Raw genomic sequence first — 14,762 nt, 5'->3', positions numbered from 1 at the left:
GTGGACACAAATATGGGAACAACAGACACTGTGGATACTAGACTGTGGAGGGCAGGGAGTTTGGGTTAAAAAGCTACCTATCAAGTACCATGCTCACTATCTGAGGAACAGGATCTCTACTCCAAACCTCAGCATCACATAATATTCCCAAGTAACAAATCTGCACATATACCACCTGTATCTAAAATAAAAGTTGAAATTTAAAAAGAAATAACCTCATTCCAGTTTCATAAAACAGTTTTATTGAGATGCAATTTACTTTAATATAAACTCCATTCAGTTTATTCACTAATTTTAGTAAATGCATAGAGTTGTGCCACAGCTGCACCAATCTAATTTTAGAATATTTTCACCACCCAAAAGATTCCTCCTACCCATTTGAAGCCAATTTCAATGTCCATCCCCAGTCCCAGACAACCACTAATCTATTGTCTGTCTCTGTAGAGTTGCATTTTCTGGATATTTCACATAAATGGAATGATACAGGATGTGGATTTTGTGTCTGCCTTCTTTCATGTAGCACCCGTGTTGTAATGTGTTAGTCGTTCGCTCTTTCTTGTTGCTGAAGAGCATGTGATCATTTGTAAATACTGCATTTGGTTATCAGTTAACTAAATTATGGACATTTGGGTTGTTTCCACTCTTTGATGATGAATAATCCTGCTACGAACATTTGTACCTAAGTCTTTGAGTGAACATGTTTTCATTCATTTAGGGTAGGTACCTAGAAGTTGGGGCCTCATGGCAAATTGAAGTTTAAACATTTTAAGAAAATGCCAACCTGTTCTGGCTGCTTTTATTTGGCAAGTATATCACAATACACCTGGGGAAAAAATAAACTCTAGCCAATGTAATGTAAGAGGAGAAAAATGTGTGGGTTTGTAGGAAATCCTGCTTAAAAGTGACTTCACTGAGGGGGCATTCTTTTTTTTTTTTTAAATTTGTTTATTATTATTATACTTTTAAGTTGTAGGGTACATGTGCATAACATGCAGGTTTGTTAAGCATATGTATACTTGTGCCATGCTTGGCCTGTTGCACCTATCAACTCACATTTATCAGGTATAACTCCCAATGCAATCCCTCCCTCCCTCCCCCTCCCCATGATGTGCCCCGTGTGATGTTCCCTCCTGGAGTCCAAGTGATCTCATTGTTCAGTTCCCACCTATGAGTGAGAACATGGTGTTTGGTTTTCTGTCTTGTGATAGTTTACAGAATGATGGTTTCCAGCTGCATTCATGTCCCACAAAGGATGCAAACTCATCCTTTTTATGGCTGCATTAGCATTCCATGGTGTATATGTGCCACATTTTCTGACACTAGATTAATATGACAGCATAATTTATAATCCTTTTGGGTATATACCCAGTAATGGGATGGCTGGGTTATATGGTACATCTAGTTCTGCAGATCCTTGAGGAATCGCCATACTGTTTTCCATAATGGTTGAACTAGTTTACAATCCCACCAACAGTGTAAAAGTGTTCTATTTCCACATCCTTCCAGCACCTGTTGTTTCCCACTTAATGATCGCCATTCTAACTGGTGGGAGATGGTATTCATTGTGGTTTTGATTTTGCATTTCTCTGATGGCCAGTGATGATGAGCATTTTTTCTGCTAAGTCTGTTGGCTGTATGAATGTCTTCTTTTGAGAAATGTCTGTTCACATTCTTTGCCCACTTTTTGATGGGGTTGTTTTTCTTGTAAATTTGTTTGTGTTCTTTGTAGGTCTTGGATATTAGCCCTTTGTCAGATGAGTAGATTGCAAAAAATTTTCTCCCATCTGTAGGTTGCCTGTTCACTCTGGATGCAGTAGTTTCTTTGCTGTGCAGCTCTTTATTTAATTAGATCCCATTTGTCAATTTTAGCTTTGCTGCTGTTGCTTTTTGGTGTTTTAGACATGAAGTCTTTGCCCATGCTCTATGTCCTGAATGGTACTACCTAGGTTTTCCTCTAGGATTTTTATGGTATTAGGTCTACATTTAAGTCTCTAATCCATCTTGAATTAATTTTCAGATAAGGAGTAAGAAAGGATCCAGTTTCAGCTTTCACTTTCTTATGGCTAGCCAATTTTCCCAGCACCATTTATTAAATAGGGAATCCTTTCCCATTTCTTGCTTCCCTTCAGGTTTTGTCAAAGATCAGATGGCTATAGATGTGTGGTATTATTTCTGAGGACTCTGTTCTGTTCCATTGGTCTATATTCTCCTGTTTTGGTACCAGTACCATGCTGTTTTGCTACTGTAGCCTTGTAGTATAGTTTGAAGTCACAGCGTGATGCCTCCAGCTTTGTTCTTTGACTTAGGATTGTCTTGAGATGCGGGCTCTTGGTTCCATATGAACTTTGAAGCAGTTTTTTCCACCTGGTGAAGAAACTCATTGGTAGCTTGATGGGGATGGCATTGACCATAAATTACCTTGGGCAGTATGGCTTACTAATGATATTGATTCTTCCTATCCATGAGCATGGTATGTTCTTTCCATTTGTTTGTGTCCTCTTATTTCACTGAGCAGGGTTTGTAGTTCTCCTTTGGAAGAGGTCCTTACATCCCTTGTAAGTTGGATTCCTAGATATTTTATTGTCTTGAAGCTATTGTGAATGGAAGTTCATTCATGATTTGCCTGTGTTTGTTCGTTATTGGTGTATAAGAATGCTTGTGATTTTTGCACATTAATTTTGTATCTTGAGATTCTTTGCGGTTGAAGTTGCTTATCAGGCTTAAGGAGATTTTGGCTGAGACAATGGGTTTTCTAAATATACAATCATGTCATCTGCAAACAGGGACAATTTGACTTCTTCTTTTCCTAAATGAATACCCCCTGATTTCTTTCTTGCCTAATTGCCTAGCCAGAACTTCCATCACCATGTTGAATAGGAGTGGTGAGAGAGGGCATCCCGTCTTGTGCCAGTTTTCAGTTGAATTTTTCCAGTTTTGCCCATCAGTATGATATTGGCTGTGGGTTTGTCATAATAGCTCTTATTATTTTGAGGTACGCCCATCAATACCTCCTAATTTATTGAGCCGCTTAGCATGAAGGGTTGTTTCAGTTCGTCGCCTTTTCTCTGCATCTATTGAGATAATCATGTGGTTCTTGTCTTTGGTTCTGTTTATATGCTGGATTATGTTTATTGATTTGCTAATGTTGAACCAGCTCTTGCATCCCAGGGATGAAGCCTCCACTTGATCATGGTGGATAAGCTTTTTGATGTGTTGTTGAACTGGGTTTGCCAGTATTTTATTGAGGATTTTTGCATCGCATGTTCATCAGGGATATTGGTCTAAAATTCTCTTTTGTTGTGTCTCTAAGCAGCTTTGGTATCAGGATGATGTTGGCCTCATAAAATGAGTTGAGGATCTCCCTCTTTTCTATTGATTGAATAGTTTCAGAAGGAATGGTACCAACTCCTCCTTATACCTCTGGTAGAATCTAGCGAATCCATCTGGTCCTGGATGGTTGGTAGGCTATTAATTATTGCCTCAATTTCAGAGCCTACTATTGGTCTATTCAGGATTCAACTTTCCTGGTTTAGTCTTGAAGAGTGTAAGTGTCCAGTAAATTATCCATTTCTTCTAGAGCCCAGTTTATCTTCAAGAGAGGTGTTTATAGTATTCCTCTGATGGTAGTTTGTATTTCTGTGGGGTCGGTGGTGATATCCCTTTATCATTTTAATTGCGGCCGATTTGATTCTTTCTTTTTCTTTCTTATTAGTCTTGTTAGTGGTCTGTCAATTTGATCTTTTCAAAAAAAAAACCAACCTGGATTCATTGATTTTTTGAGGGTTTTTGTGTCTCCTATCTCCTTCAGTTCTGCTCTTGATCTTTAGTTATTTCTGCCTCTGCTAGCTTTGGAATGTGTTTGTTCTTGTTTAGTTCTTTTTTTAATTCATGTTAGAGGTCAATTCTTGATCTTTTCCGTTTCTTGGCATTTAGTGCTATAAATTTCCTCTACACACTGCTTTTAATGTGTCCCAGATTCTGGTGGTATGTTGTATCTTTGTCTTTATTGGTTTTAAAGAACATCTTTATTTCTGCCTTCATTTCGTTATACCCAGTAGTCATTCAGGAGCAGGTTGTTCAGTTTCCATGTAGTTGAGCAGTTTTGATTGAGTTTCTTAGTCCTGAGTTCCTAGTTTGATTGCACTCCGTGGTCTGAGAGACAGTTTGTTATAATTTCTGTTCTTGTACATTTCATGAGGAGTGCTTTACTTCCAATTATTATATGGTCAATTTGGAGTAAGTACGATGTGGTGCTGAGAAGAATGTGTATTCTGTTGATTTGGGGTGGAGAGTTCTATAGATGTTCATTAGGTCTGCTTGCTGCGAGATGAGTTCAATTCCTGGATATCCTTTGTTAACTTCTTGTCTTGTTGATCTGTCTAATGTTGACAGTGGAGTGCTGAAGTCTCCCATTATTATTGTATGGGAGTCTAAGTCTCTTTGCAAGTCTCTAAGGACTGCTTTATGAATCTGGGTGCTCCTGTATTGGGCATATATATTTAGGATAGTTAGCTCCTGTTGAATTGATCCCTTTACCATTATGTAATGGCCTTCTTTGTCTCTTTTGATCTTGATGGCTTAAAGTCTGTTTTATCAGAGACTAGGATTGCAACCCCTGCTTTTTGTTCTCCATTTGCTTGGTAAATCTTCCTCCATCCCTTTATTTTGAGCCTATGTATGTCTCTATGTGAGATGGGTCTCCCTGAATATTGTTATGACTGATGGGTCTTGACTCTTTATCCAGTTTGCCAGTCTGTGTCTTTTCATTGGAGCATTTAGTCCATTTACATTTAAGGTTAAGATTGTTATGTGTGAACTTGATCCTGCCATTATGATATTAACTGGTTATTTTGCTCGTTAGTTGATGCAGTGCTTCTTCCTAGCCCTCGATGGTCTTTACATTTTGCATGTTTTGCAATGGCTGGTAACGTTGTTCCTTTCCATGTTGAGTGCTTCCTTCAGGGTCTCTGGCAGGCCTAGTGGTGACAAAATCTCTAAGCATTTGCTTATCTGTAAAGGATTTTATTTCTCCTTCACTTATGAAACTTAGTTTGGCTGGATATGAAATTTGGCTTAAAATTTCTTTTAAGAATGTTGAATATTGGCCCCCACTCTCTTCTGGCTTGAGAGTTTCTGCCGAGAGATCTGCTGTGAGTCTGATGGGCTTCCTTTGTGGGTAACCTGACTTTCTCTCTGGCTGCCCTTTTAAGATTTTTTCCTCATTTCAACTTTCTGTGAATCTGGCAATTATGTGTCTTGGAGTTGCTCTTCTCGGGAGAGTATCTTTGTGGCGCTTCTGTATTTCCTGGATTTGAATGTTGGACTGCCCTACTAGGTTGGGGAAGTTCTCCTGGATGATATCCTGAAGAGTGTTTTCCAACTTGGTTCCATTTTCCTGAGGGGGCATTCTTACGCATTTTTGCTTTCCTTCTTTATACCACCTGTGATGTGGATGTGAAGGCTGGCACTCCAGCAGCCATTTTTATGTGAAATCTATATGTGTGCCTATGTAAGTCTATATTTACCTTCCACCAACAATGGGTGAAGATTCCAGGTCCCTACATCTTCACCAGCATTGTTTGTGATTTTATTGCAGTCATCCTAGTGGGTGTGAAGTCATGTCTCACTGTGATTTTAATTCATATTACCGTAATGCCTAGTGATATTGAGCATCTTTTTGTGTACTGATTAGTTATTTGTATATCTTCTTTGGTGATGTAAAATATCAACGATTTTGCCCATTTTTGGGTTGTTTCTTCTCATTATAGAGATGTAAGCATTTTTAATATTTTTTGGATTTGAGTTCTTGATTAGAAATATGATTTTCAAATTTTTTTCACTTAATGATGCCTTTGAGAATGCTACAGTTCTTAATTTTTTTATTTTTTTATTTTTATTGTTTGAGATGGCGTCTTGCTTTGTTGCCAAGGCTGGAATGCAGTGATGCGATCTTGGCTCACTGCAACCTCCGCCTTCCGGGTTCAAGCTATTATCCTGCCTCTGTCTGTAGCTGGGACTACAGGTGCATGCCACCACACCTGGCTAATTTTTGTGTTTTTAGTAGAGACGGGGTTTCACCATGTTGACCAGGCTCATCTTGAAGTCTTCATCTCATGTGATCTGCCCACCTCGGCCTCCCAAAGTGCTGGAATTATAGGCATGAGTCACCAGGATGGGCCAGTTTTTTTAATTTTGAAGAAGTTTATTATGTTGATTTTTTCTGTTGTTGCTTGTTTTTTTAGTGTTATGCCTAAGAACTTCTCAAGGTCATGAAGATATTTTCCTTATGTTTTCTTCTAAAAGCCTTTATAGTTTTAGTTGTAATATTTAGATCAATAATCCATTTTGAGTTAATTTTTGTAGGTAGTGTGAGGCAAGGTTCGAATTTATTTTCCTTGTGGATATCCAGTTGTCTCAGCCATTTTTTAAAATGTCATTAGAATTACATAGCACTGTCTTAAGCATATTTGAGAAATTTCTGCCAATAGTTTCAGTTAGAATAAAACTTTTTAAGTGCAGTCATTGAGAGTTGATTTTTTATGAATAGCGTTAGAAGTTGGTGCATTTCATTTTCAGAGATGGTGGGATTGTTCGGCAAAGAAAGTCAGAGGTGTGCACTGTGGTGTTTGTTGTCAGCCACCCCTGCCAAAGGGGTAACATCTTTGTGCCACCTTCTCCAACTCTACTTCTACTTCCTATTCTAAATAAAATGACAGATTTCGCAACTATTTTTTCATAGTACTTTATAATATCTTCAATATTCCACTGTAGTGTAACTAAAATCTGTATTACTGAAGAACAAGAGCTATCATTATATTCTCATATTTCTTAAATAAATGAAGACAGAGTTCAGAATAATAGAGAAGCTTACCCCAGGTAATACATATTATCTTGGATATGATTTCTACTTACTAAACAATATTGCGATGGTGTTTATATGGCCTGCAAGTTAGTGTAGTAGGAGGTAATAAATCACATGTGGTTGAGGATGTCCAAGACCATTTCTGGAGTTGGCTTTAGGCACATCTTTGTGTCTTCTCGTTCACGGAACCCATTGGGTGTGCAGGTGATGATACTTCCAGTAACATAGATGCAGACAGCTAACCATTTTTCTAGATGCTTCGTTGATGCTAGAAGATGCCAGAGATCAGTGAGACATCATTGGTTAGGCCTGTCTTCTTAATTATTCAGTCTCTAAGAACATAACTTGATCTTCAAACCAATACTTTTCAAAGTCCGTTTGTAATTTCCTTTAGAAGCAGGTAAATGAAGTGGTGAAGTTTTTGCTGGCACAGGTTCTGTACTTGGGTATTGTGAAACTTTTATATCTCTCTCGCCTTCTGGAGCCCCATAGTCATGCATGTGAATGAGTATAATTCTGGAATATAGAATTCTTCAGTTAATGAAGAATTAGAGGAGTCCTGGAAGCTCATCAGGTATTCTTTAAAAGAGTATTTAGGTTCCCTCATCATATCACTGTCACATTGTTCTCATAAGACACCAGTGAAGTTAAAAGAGCAGCAAGTTCATAATGAAGTTTTATCTCTGATGATTATAAAAGAAATGGAAAGCCAAGACATTTCAGCTAAATGCTATTGTTCTATTTTCAACAGTGCCTGCTGACTGCCCCCAGTGGCTGACTACGGAATCACAGCCTCTTAAAGAAGTCTTTCTATTAATAAATGATTTTTTGATGTTATTGTTTATTAAAACAGAAGTTTATTCTCTTGTATATAAGTCCAGAAGCTGGTTTGCCAGCTCCAGTGTCACCAGGGACCAGGCTTTTATCTTTGTGATCCATTATCCTCATGTGAGATTCCATTCTCAATATGATTTCAAAGTCCAAAGTGAGTGCTGCAGCTCCTGCCTTTATATCCACATTCCAGGTGATATAAAGCAGCAAAGGAAAAATGCATAAAAACACCCCTCTCAGCTAAGTCACCTTTAAGCAGAATTTCCTACAAATCCACACATTTTCACCTCTTACATCTCCTTGGCTAGAGTTTATTTTTCCTCCAGGTTAATTGAGGTATTGAAAAATGAAAATTGAATATATTTAAGGTATACAATGTGATGTTCACTATGCATATATATATATATATGCATGTGCATATATTTGTGTATATATATATACTATGTGTATATATATATACACAACTATCAAGCAAAATAACATATCTATTGCCTCACATAGTTACATTTGTATGTGTATGTATGTATGTGTGTGATGACAACATTTAAAATCAACTGTCTTTGAAAATTTCAAGTGTATAAGATAGTGTTATTAACTATAGTCACTATGCTGCATATTAAACCTCCAGAACCTATTCATCTGGCATAACTGAAACTTTATACCCTTTTACCTACCATATGATCTAGCAATCCCACTCTGGGTATATATCCAAAGGAAATGAAATTAGGTATCTGCACTCCCATGTTTATTGCAGAATCATTCACAACAGTCAGAATATGAAAAAAACTTAAGTGTTCATTTACATATACACACACGCATAGGAATATTATTCCTATATACACAAAGGAATATTATTCAGCCTTAAAAAAAAGAAGGAAATCTTTCCATTTGCAATGACATGATGAACCTGAAGGGCATTATGCTAAGTGAAGTAAGCCATGCACAGAAAGACAAACATTGTCTTTACTCACATACATGTGAAATCTAAAAAAGTCAAACTCAGAGAAGCAGGGAATAGAATGGGGGTTGCCAGGGACTAGGGGATGGGACAAATAGCGAGATGTTCGTCAAAAAATACAAAGTTCCAGATGGCTCTCATTTGATAGGACAGTGGATATCCATTCCTTGGCCATCAGATTTATTGCAGGTAGATCAAAAAAGTCATGGCATTTTTCTTACTGAGGCAAAGACAAGAAAATTTCAGGAGGCAGGAGTCTGTAACTCTTCTGTAATATCCATGTGGAATGCCAGGGTGTTGGTTCATGCAAGTTCTAAACAGGATGAATTAGAAGAGACAGCAGGGAGAGAACACTGAGTTTTACGTTTAGCATCTGATCAGGTGCTATATTTTATATTCTTCGTAGTCATGCAGATTATGACCTTGGGAACATCACTGCATTCAAACAAACTTGAAGGACATTGAGCTGCGTGGTTTCCACAGACCCAGTTCTTGAGAATATTTTATCAAATTCCTCACCTGGTTCAAGATGATGTCATAGAACAGGCAAATTTTAGAAGGCCATGTCATAAGTCATAAGTCATCATTTGCAAGCTGCTTCTTTCTAGTCCATTGTCTTGCTATACCACATGTTGTTGATAGTGCTTATTCACCTGACCTCAGATACCATCTTCTCAGAGAGTCTGTCCCTGAGGACCCTATCTTAAGGCCTCCTGGCTGCCTCCACACCCATAACATGTGGAATTCACTCTCTGTTCTGCCCTCTTTTTCTTTCTTTAATTATACTTATTACAAATTATCTTTATTTGCTTGCTACTGTGTTGCTTGCTCCCCAACACCCACCCACCCAACAGAACATGAGCTCCAAGAAGACACCTGTCTCATCCACCACTCTCCCATTAGTGCCTAACTCTGTGCTGGTCTACACTGGAGGATCAAAACATATTTGGGAAATGAATAAATAAAATGCTTTAAAATTCAAAAGCTATGTGTAAAACTCTTTCTCTTGTGCAATAAATTTTACTAAAGGTAAACAGCTATTTCTGCTAGTGTTGCTCTTTTTTTCTGTTTAAATTTATTTAGGCTGGGTGTGGTGGTGCATGCCTGTAATCCCAGCATGTTGGGAGGCCCAGGCAGGAGGATCACTTGAACCCAGGAGTTTGAGACTGTGGTGAGCAATCATTGCACCACTGCACTCCAACCTGAGCTACAGAATGAGCCACTGTCTTAAAAATTTATTTACTTTATTAATTTTTTATGATATTTTATTGATGCATAATAGATACACATAGTTTGGGGTACATGTGATAATGTATTCGTATAATTAAAATCAAATCAGTGTACTTGGGATATTCATCACATTATACGTTTGGCTTTTCTTTAAACTGTAATTATTTCAATTCTTCTGTTCTAGCTATTTTGAAATACACAATAGATAATTGCAAACCATAGTCATTCCACTGATCTATCTACCACTATGTCTTATTTCTTCTCTCAAATTGCGTATTTATACCCATTAAGCATCTTTTAAGAGAATTCTGACATTCCCAGTTATGAAAAGACAATCTGATTCTTAGCCTGAGCTGACAGCTCTTGTTGAAGCCTGCTCATTCTGGATCTTTTATTCATTTACTGGGGAATGACCAACAGAAGTTCTGACCAGTGTTCAACCTTTTGTAAATTCTGAGCAGAAAATAAATTGTATGAATAGGGCATTTCTTTTTCTGTTCACTTATAAAATCTTACAGATCTGTATCAATAGTTGGTATGATGCACCAGTTTAAATTATACATGAAGTCCTACAATTCTAAATGACCACTTCAACTCCTCATTCACTGTCTCTAAGAGTTTTTATTTCTTCTACAGACCCAGCGAACTCAGCCCCATCCATACTGGATGGGTTTGACCATCGCAAAGCCATGGCTGGGCAGCGTGTGGAGCTGCCTTGCAAAGCGCTTGGGCACCCTGAGCCAGATTACCGCTGGCTGAAGGACAACATGCCCCTGGAACTTTCAGGGAGGTTCCAGAAGACCGTGACGGGGCTGCTCATTGAGAACATTCGCCCCTCGGACTCAGGCAGCTATGTGTGTGAAGTGTCCAACAGATACGGAACGGCTAAGGTGATAGGCCGCCTGTACGTGAAACGTAAGTTGGACGGTAACTTGCAAAGGTGGTGTTGGCTTCCATCGATGGAGCTCCTGTTATAAGCGAATCTCCATGTTTTCTCTGTAGCTTTCCATTAACTCCCAAAAGAGTCCAGCTGAGATCAACAGAAACCTCATTTTACAGATGTGAAAATTAATGCTCAGATGAATTCCCCAAGGTTACACAACTGGAGAGTCTTGGGTGTCAGATTTGATTTGAAGACTGTCTGATCCCCAAACCTCTGTGAGTTCCATTAGGCCACAGACTATTACAATTCCAAGATACGATTTCAAGATAACACTTCCTAGCTGATGAATTCACAACAGCTAGTCTCTCTAAAAATGAACAGAGTGAGAGGGTAGGATTGTTCTTTCAGCACAAGTGATGATAGCCAATCAAAGCAGTTGTCCTTTGTCTGTTCCCAGACCATTTCTGCATTAAATTTCTAAATAAGGCTATTAGCCAAAGTATGAGGCTCAAACATACCCAAATATTAGACTCGTGCCTGGTATTTTAGATCATCTACTCCAAATATGATGGATATATTTGATCTTCCATTGATTATTGATTGCCTTGGCTGCCTTGAGGAATGTGTTGAGAAGGATACTGAAGGCAGATTTGGAGGAAGGAGGGATGTGATTGCAGGGTCACAATCTAATCTACTCAAACACCCTCAATTTTGCTCATGCAGAAACCAAATTAAAGTGAATTACTCAAGATCACATGGCCAGAAAAGGAAGGCAGAGCCTTGGTCAGAGAGGAGGTCTTAGTTGCCAATATAATACTCCTTTTTTGAAAATATATTTTTACTTGATGAACTAAATTGAACAGATTTAACCACAGGAATCTCACACTGAAAATAGAAGTGTTTTCTTACTTCCCCCTCCACCTCCCCGCCCAGCCCTAACCCTGTTTATGGAACTTTCTCTTCAATGTCAACCTGAGTGTAGACTGCCTTGGCATAATACCAGCCTAAGAGAATATATTTACATTAAATATCCAAATGACTATCTGGAACAGGCTGTCTAGCCTGAGTCCTGCAAAATATTTGAACATGTTTAGTCTGGGATTAGAAAGAAATGGATGACAAAATCCACAGTTACACTTCTATGCTGAAGAATCATGTGGATAAAATATGCAGCATTGGACAGCCAGCCACAGGCTCAAAGTCTCTTCTACGTTAAAAGACCTCTCCTAGCTCCCTGTTTTCTGCTGAATAAAGTTGATATCTTAGGATGGCACTGAAGGCATCTCAAGCAAATCTGTCTGGCCGTATTTCCCCTTGTTTTGCATTAAAACCCACTTATGGCTGGGCGCAGTGGCTCGCACCTGTAATCCCAGCACTTTGGGAGGCTGAGGCAGGTGGATCACAAGGTCAGGAGATCAAGACCATCCTGGCTAACATGGTAAAACCCCGTCTCTACTAAAAATACCAAAAATTTGGCTAACTGTGGTGGCAGGCGCCTGTAATCCCAGCTACTTGGGAGGCTGAGGCAGGAGAATGGCATGAACCTGGGAGGTGGAGCTTACAGTGAGCCGAGATCTCACCACTGCACTCCAGCCCGGGCAACAGAGCAAGATTCCGTACCCCCCCCCAAAAAAAAAAAAAAACAAATTGCAACCTCAAGCATAAATGGGATAATAACCTATTCCTGCTAAATCTAACTTCTTCCTAATTCCTGCACAAACCATTCCTTTCCTTATTGCAAGTCATATTACTAATGTTGCTTCCTCCACATAAAAGATTATTTCCTAATACTTAGTTATCTAACACTTCCCATCTCTCTTAGCCTCCATCTGCAAAGATGTGTTGTTCCCCATTCTCCTCCTGTCTCCTCAACTCAGAGTATGTTACTGCTCTCTCTCTAAAGGCGTTTATCACTGCATGTATTTTAAAAGCCTTTATTATTAATGTGCTTATTTTTATCATTGTTCTCTTCTTCCACATCTAGGTGATTCTCCAATGCTTCTGGAATGTTCTCTGCCTCCCTTCTGACTACTTCTTCTAGCTGCAGAAGAAAACAGCTTCCTCATTCCCGTCTCTCTTCTCTGTTGGAAAGCATTCTCTTGGACTCCAAATTCAGAACTGTCTTCTTGTCAAGCTCTTCCCTTTTCCTTAGGCTCTGTTTCATTTGTAGAGCTTCAAATTCCTTGCCTCTGAAAATAAGCTCTGAATCTGTACTTGTAGCCTTGGCTTCCTTCATGAGTGTCAGACAAGTGTGTCAACCAGCTTTCTTTCAGAAATTTCGCTGGCACTTCAAAACAACAGTGTCGGATACCAAACTAAACTCTCCACCACCTCTTCCTTCCAAGTGGCTCTTGTTATTATTACCAACATCTTCCTCCCTGTCATCCATCAGATGCAAACATGAAATCTTGGGTGCTCTTTAAGCCTTTCCTTTCTACATCCTGCCAAGTCCTGCCATGTCCTGCCGAGTCCTGCCAAGTGATACAAACTGAATCTCACAGTTAACTCAGCTCTGTTCTCAACTTCTGTCCTGCCTTAGATTGGATCCTAATTGTACCTACACTAGACATGTGTAATGTCTTCACTGACCGGTTTTCCTCACCCTCATTTGTCAAAAGACCTTTGACTTAGTGATTCCATTAAAAGTATGTTTGAGCTGGGTGCAATGGCTTGTGCCTGTAGTCCCAGCTACCCAGGAGGCTGAGGCAGAAAGGAAGAGGAGTTTCAGGCTACAGTGAGCTATGATTGTGCCACTGCACTCCAACCTAGGTGACAGAGCAAGGCCCCGTTTCCGGGGGGGGAAAAAAAAAGACTTATTTGCTAAGCATTTTTGAATGCCTTCTTTAGTTATCTTTGTTTAATTCCAAAATCTTAGGGATTCTCTGTTGCATCCAAAATGAATCAGAAACTCTCAGACATGCCCCTGCTCCCTGCCTTAATTCATGTGGTTCCCAATCTCTGTGATTCCTTCTTTCCATTCTGACTGGTCTCAGTTCTATCCATCCTTGATATCTGGATTTCCTGCTCTTCCCAACCACCCTTCTCCACATGTGCTATCTCTCTAAGGCCCTTGCATCACTCTGGTTGGTTATTACAGCCATTTATTGCCTTTTCTTATCAACCTAGAAGACTGAGCTCCTTGAAAACAAAGTGTGGTGAGATGAAAAGTTAGGAACAACTGGGGTAAAAAACTTTTTTCACCCGCTTTTTGATGGGGTTGTTGTTTTCTTATAAATTTGTTTAAGTTCCTTGAGAATTCTGGATATTAGACCTCAGTCAGATGGATAGATTGCAAAAATTCTCTCCCATTCTGTAGGATGCCTGTTCACTCTGATGATAGTTTCTTTTGCTGAGTAGAAGCTTATTAGTTTAATTAGATCCCATTTGTCAATTTTGGCTTTTGTTGCAGTTGCTTTTGGTGTTGTAGTCATGAAGTCTTTGTCCATGCATATGTCCTGAATGGTATTGCCTAGGTTTTTTCCTAGCATTTTTATGGTTTTAGGTTTTACATTTAAATCTTTAATCCACCTTCAGTTAATTTTTGTATAAGGTGTAAACAAACCTGTACATTCAGCACATGTATCCCAGAACTTAAAGTGAAATAATAACAATAGCAAAAGGAGAAGATTACCAGAATGGATTAAAAAGCAAATCTTAGCCATCTGCCATCTACAAGAGATGTTTGTTAATTTAAAAGATGTATTTATATGTCTTCTGTCCTCCATGTGCTTCTGTTAAGCAATCAGAGGTCATTAAGATCTTTGTTTCTCTATATGTCATTTGCCATTTTTGCTATCTGCCTTAAAGAATTTCTCTTTATTTTTGGTTTTCTATCATTTGTAATATGACTAGACAGGATTTTCATCAGATTTTTCCTGCTCGGCACTTTCTGACGTTTAAAAATCTGTAACTATATGTCTTTCACTAAAAATTTTGTTTTGTTTTGTTTTGCCATTTACCTGTTGATTAGATTTGGCTGAGTTACTTAAGCTCTCTGA

The 14,762-nt window shown here is 38.8% G+C and overlaps 1 protein-coding gene across 2 annotated transcripts in view; it reads left to right on the top strand.

The window, feature by feature from the left end:
* The window catches only part of DSCAM (DS cell adhesion molecule), an 825,379-nt gene that overhangs the window by 494,274 nt on the left and 316,343 nt on the right, over window positions 1–14,762 (top strand). For both annotated transcript variants that reach the window (XM_017956431.3, XM_031664941.1), the window contains exon 5: window positions 10,518–10,796. In XM_017956431.3, coding sequence (XP_017811920.1) covers window positions 10,518–10,796 — 279 coding nt within the window. The remainder of the gene's footprint in view (window positions 1–10,517; window positions 10,797–14,762) is intronic.

The sequence above is a fragment of the Papio anubis genome, chromosome 4 (assembly GCF_008728515.1).
Source record: "Papio anubis isolate 15944 chromosome 4, Panubis1.0, whole genome shotgun sequence".
Lineage (NCBI taxonomy): Eukaryota > Metazoa > Chordata > Mammalia > Primates > Cercopithecidae > Papio > Papio anubis.
The sequence above is the reverse complement of the archived record's forward strand: the minus strand, read 5'-3'. Positions and strand labels throughout refer to the sequence as shown.